At 41.3% G+C, this 2,085-nt stretch overlaps 1 protein-coding gene across 3 annotated transcripts in view; it reads left to right on the forward strand.

Annotated features, from left to right (window-relative positions):
• Window positions 1-2,085, forward strand: part of LOC104729679 (isocitrate dehydrogenase [NAD] regulatory subunit 1, mitochondrial-like) — a 4,906-nt gene that overhangs the window by 1,300 nt on the left and 1,521 nt on the right. The window contains exons 2-5 of one of the 3 annotated variants that reach the window (XM_010448650.2): window positions 63-514; window positions 854-1,093; window positions 1,664-1,742; window positions 1,844-2,058. In XM_010448650.2, coding sequence (XP_010446952.1) covers window positions 63-514; window positions 854-1,093; window positions 1,664-1,742; window positions 1,844-2,058 — 986 coding nt within the window. Of the gene's footprint in view, window positions 1-4; window positions 515-853; window positions 1,094-1,663; window positions 1,743-1,843; window positions 2,059-2,085 lie in introns of those variants that run through there. The other 2 variants (XM_019234169.1, XM_010448651.1) reach the window with 2 other exon arrangements.

The raw sequence follows: 2,085 nt of genomic DNA on the forward strand, positions 1-2,085 counted from the left end.
AAAAATGTCTCGCCGATCGCTAACTCTACTCAAGAATCTCGCTAGAAACGCGAATGGATCGGGTATCCAGACCCGATCGGTGACTTACATGCCTAGACCCGGTGACGGAGCACCACGCGCAGTGACGCTGATTCCTGGAGATGGAATCGGTCCTCTGGTGACGAACGCGGTGGAGCAGGTGATGGAAGCGATGCACGCTCCGATCTTCTTCGAGAAGTACGATGTTCACGGAGAAATGAGCCGTATGCCGCCGGAAGTGATGGAGTCGATCAGGAAGAATAAGGTTTGTTTGAAAGGTGGGCTTAAGACTCCTGTCGGTGGTGGTGTGAGTTCGCTTAACGTGCAGCTTAGGAAAGAGCTTGACCTCTTTGCGTCTCTGGTCAACTGTTTCAATTTGCCTGGTTTGCCTACTCGCCATGAAAATGTTGATATCGTTGTCATCAGAGAGAACACTGAAGGTGAGTATGCGGGGCTTGAGCATGAGGTTGTTCCTGGTGTCGTCGAGAGCCTTAAGGTGAGAATTCCGACTCTTCGTTTAGTCTTCTTTTGGATTATGGCCTTATGAAAATGAATTTTGTGGAATCTGAGCTTAGAGATTAGCGTTTTAGGTGAACTTTTGTATATCTCATCAAGATTAGATTGATCTGACATGTGGACTAGCTAGCTATGAAGCCTATGATTATTCCTATTTCTTGTTAGTGTGGTTTCACATAAGCTAGTTGCTTTTCACTATTGTGTTGTGTGAGTATACTTTTTTTTGTGTATATCTGCAGATGCATGTAGCTTGTTATCTTTGTTTGCAAATGGTCTTTTTATACAATGTGTGATTGTTCTGATCCTATTCTTCTGCTAGGTGATCACGAAGTTCTGTTCAGAGCGTATTGCAAAGTATGCTTTTGAGTATGCTTACCTCAACAACAGGAAGAAAGTTACAGCGGTGCATAAGGCTAACATTATGAAACTTGCGGATGGTTTGTTCTTGGAATCTTGTCGGGAGGTTGCTAAAAAATATCCGAGCATCACTTACAATGAAATCATTGTTGATAACTGCTGTATGCAACTTGTAGCGAAACCAGAGCAATTCGATGTCATGGTATGTTTCGGATTTATATACAATATGAATTTTGCCAGCTATCCATTAGCTATTTATCTCTGTAGTTTACCTGTTTTACGGTCATATTATCTTATTGGTATGAGACTGATGTTGTGTTCCCATATACTAGTTAATTGCCCCATTTGCATATTGGAATGTGACTGGTACTGTATTGCCACATTCTAATTAATCTATTCTCGCCATTTGCATATCTGGGAATCTTTTAAAGTGTACTTCTGTGGCCTTGTCTATTTATTATTACTTCTTTGCTCTGCTGAAGATAAGTTGAGGACAAAGCTAGTTCTCAGTTAATTAAACAACCTGTTTCTTCGTTTATGTTCCTAGCTTCTAGCTCTTTGTTTTAGATAAGATCCAACTTAGCATGACTATACAAGTGCTAAATGCTGAGCTCAACTTCGACTCGCATTAGTTATTGTTCCTTAGGGCAGTAGCTTTCGCTGTTGCTATTAACCTTATCTTGTTGTGTTCTCTCTCATTACTGTATGTACTAGTTTCCTTTGGCTTTTTTGTTCCCCCTTTTATAACGACAGTTTATAAAATGTTTTGCAGGTAACACCCAATCTCTATGGGAATTTAGTTGCAAACACTGCTGCTGGTATTGCTGGAGGGACAGGAGTCATGCCTGGAGGTAAAAACATCTTGTATTGATAATCTCATTACGCCCTCTAGCTATATACATTTACTGGATAAAGAATGATTCTAAATCTGCGACATTAAATACAAAAACAGGAAATGTTGGGGCTGACCATGCAGTATTTGAGCAAGGTGCATCAGCAGGAAATGTTGGGAAAGACAAGATAGTATTGGAAAACAAAGCAAACCCAGTGGCATTGCTTCTCTCATCAGCGATGATGCTTAGACACCTTCAGTTCCCGTCATTTGCTGACCGGCTTGAAACAGCAGTGAAAAAGGTCATCGCTGAAGGAAACTGCAGGACGAAAGATCTTGGTGGAACAAGCACGACTCAACAG

The sequence above is a fragment of the Camelina sativa genome, chromosome 12 (genome assembly GCF_000633955.1).
Source record: "Camelina sativa cultivar DH55 chromosome 12, Cs, whole genome shotgun sequence".
NCBI classification, from domain to species: domain Eukaryota; kingdom Viridiplantae; phylum Streptophyta; class Magnoliopsida; order Brassicales; family Brassicaceae; genus Camelina; species Camelina sativa.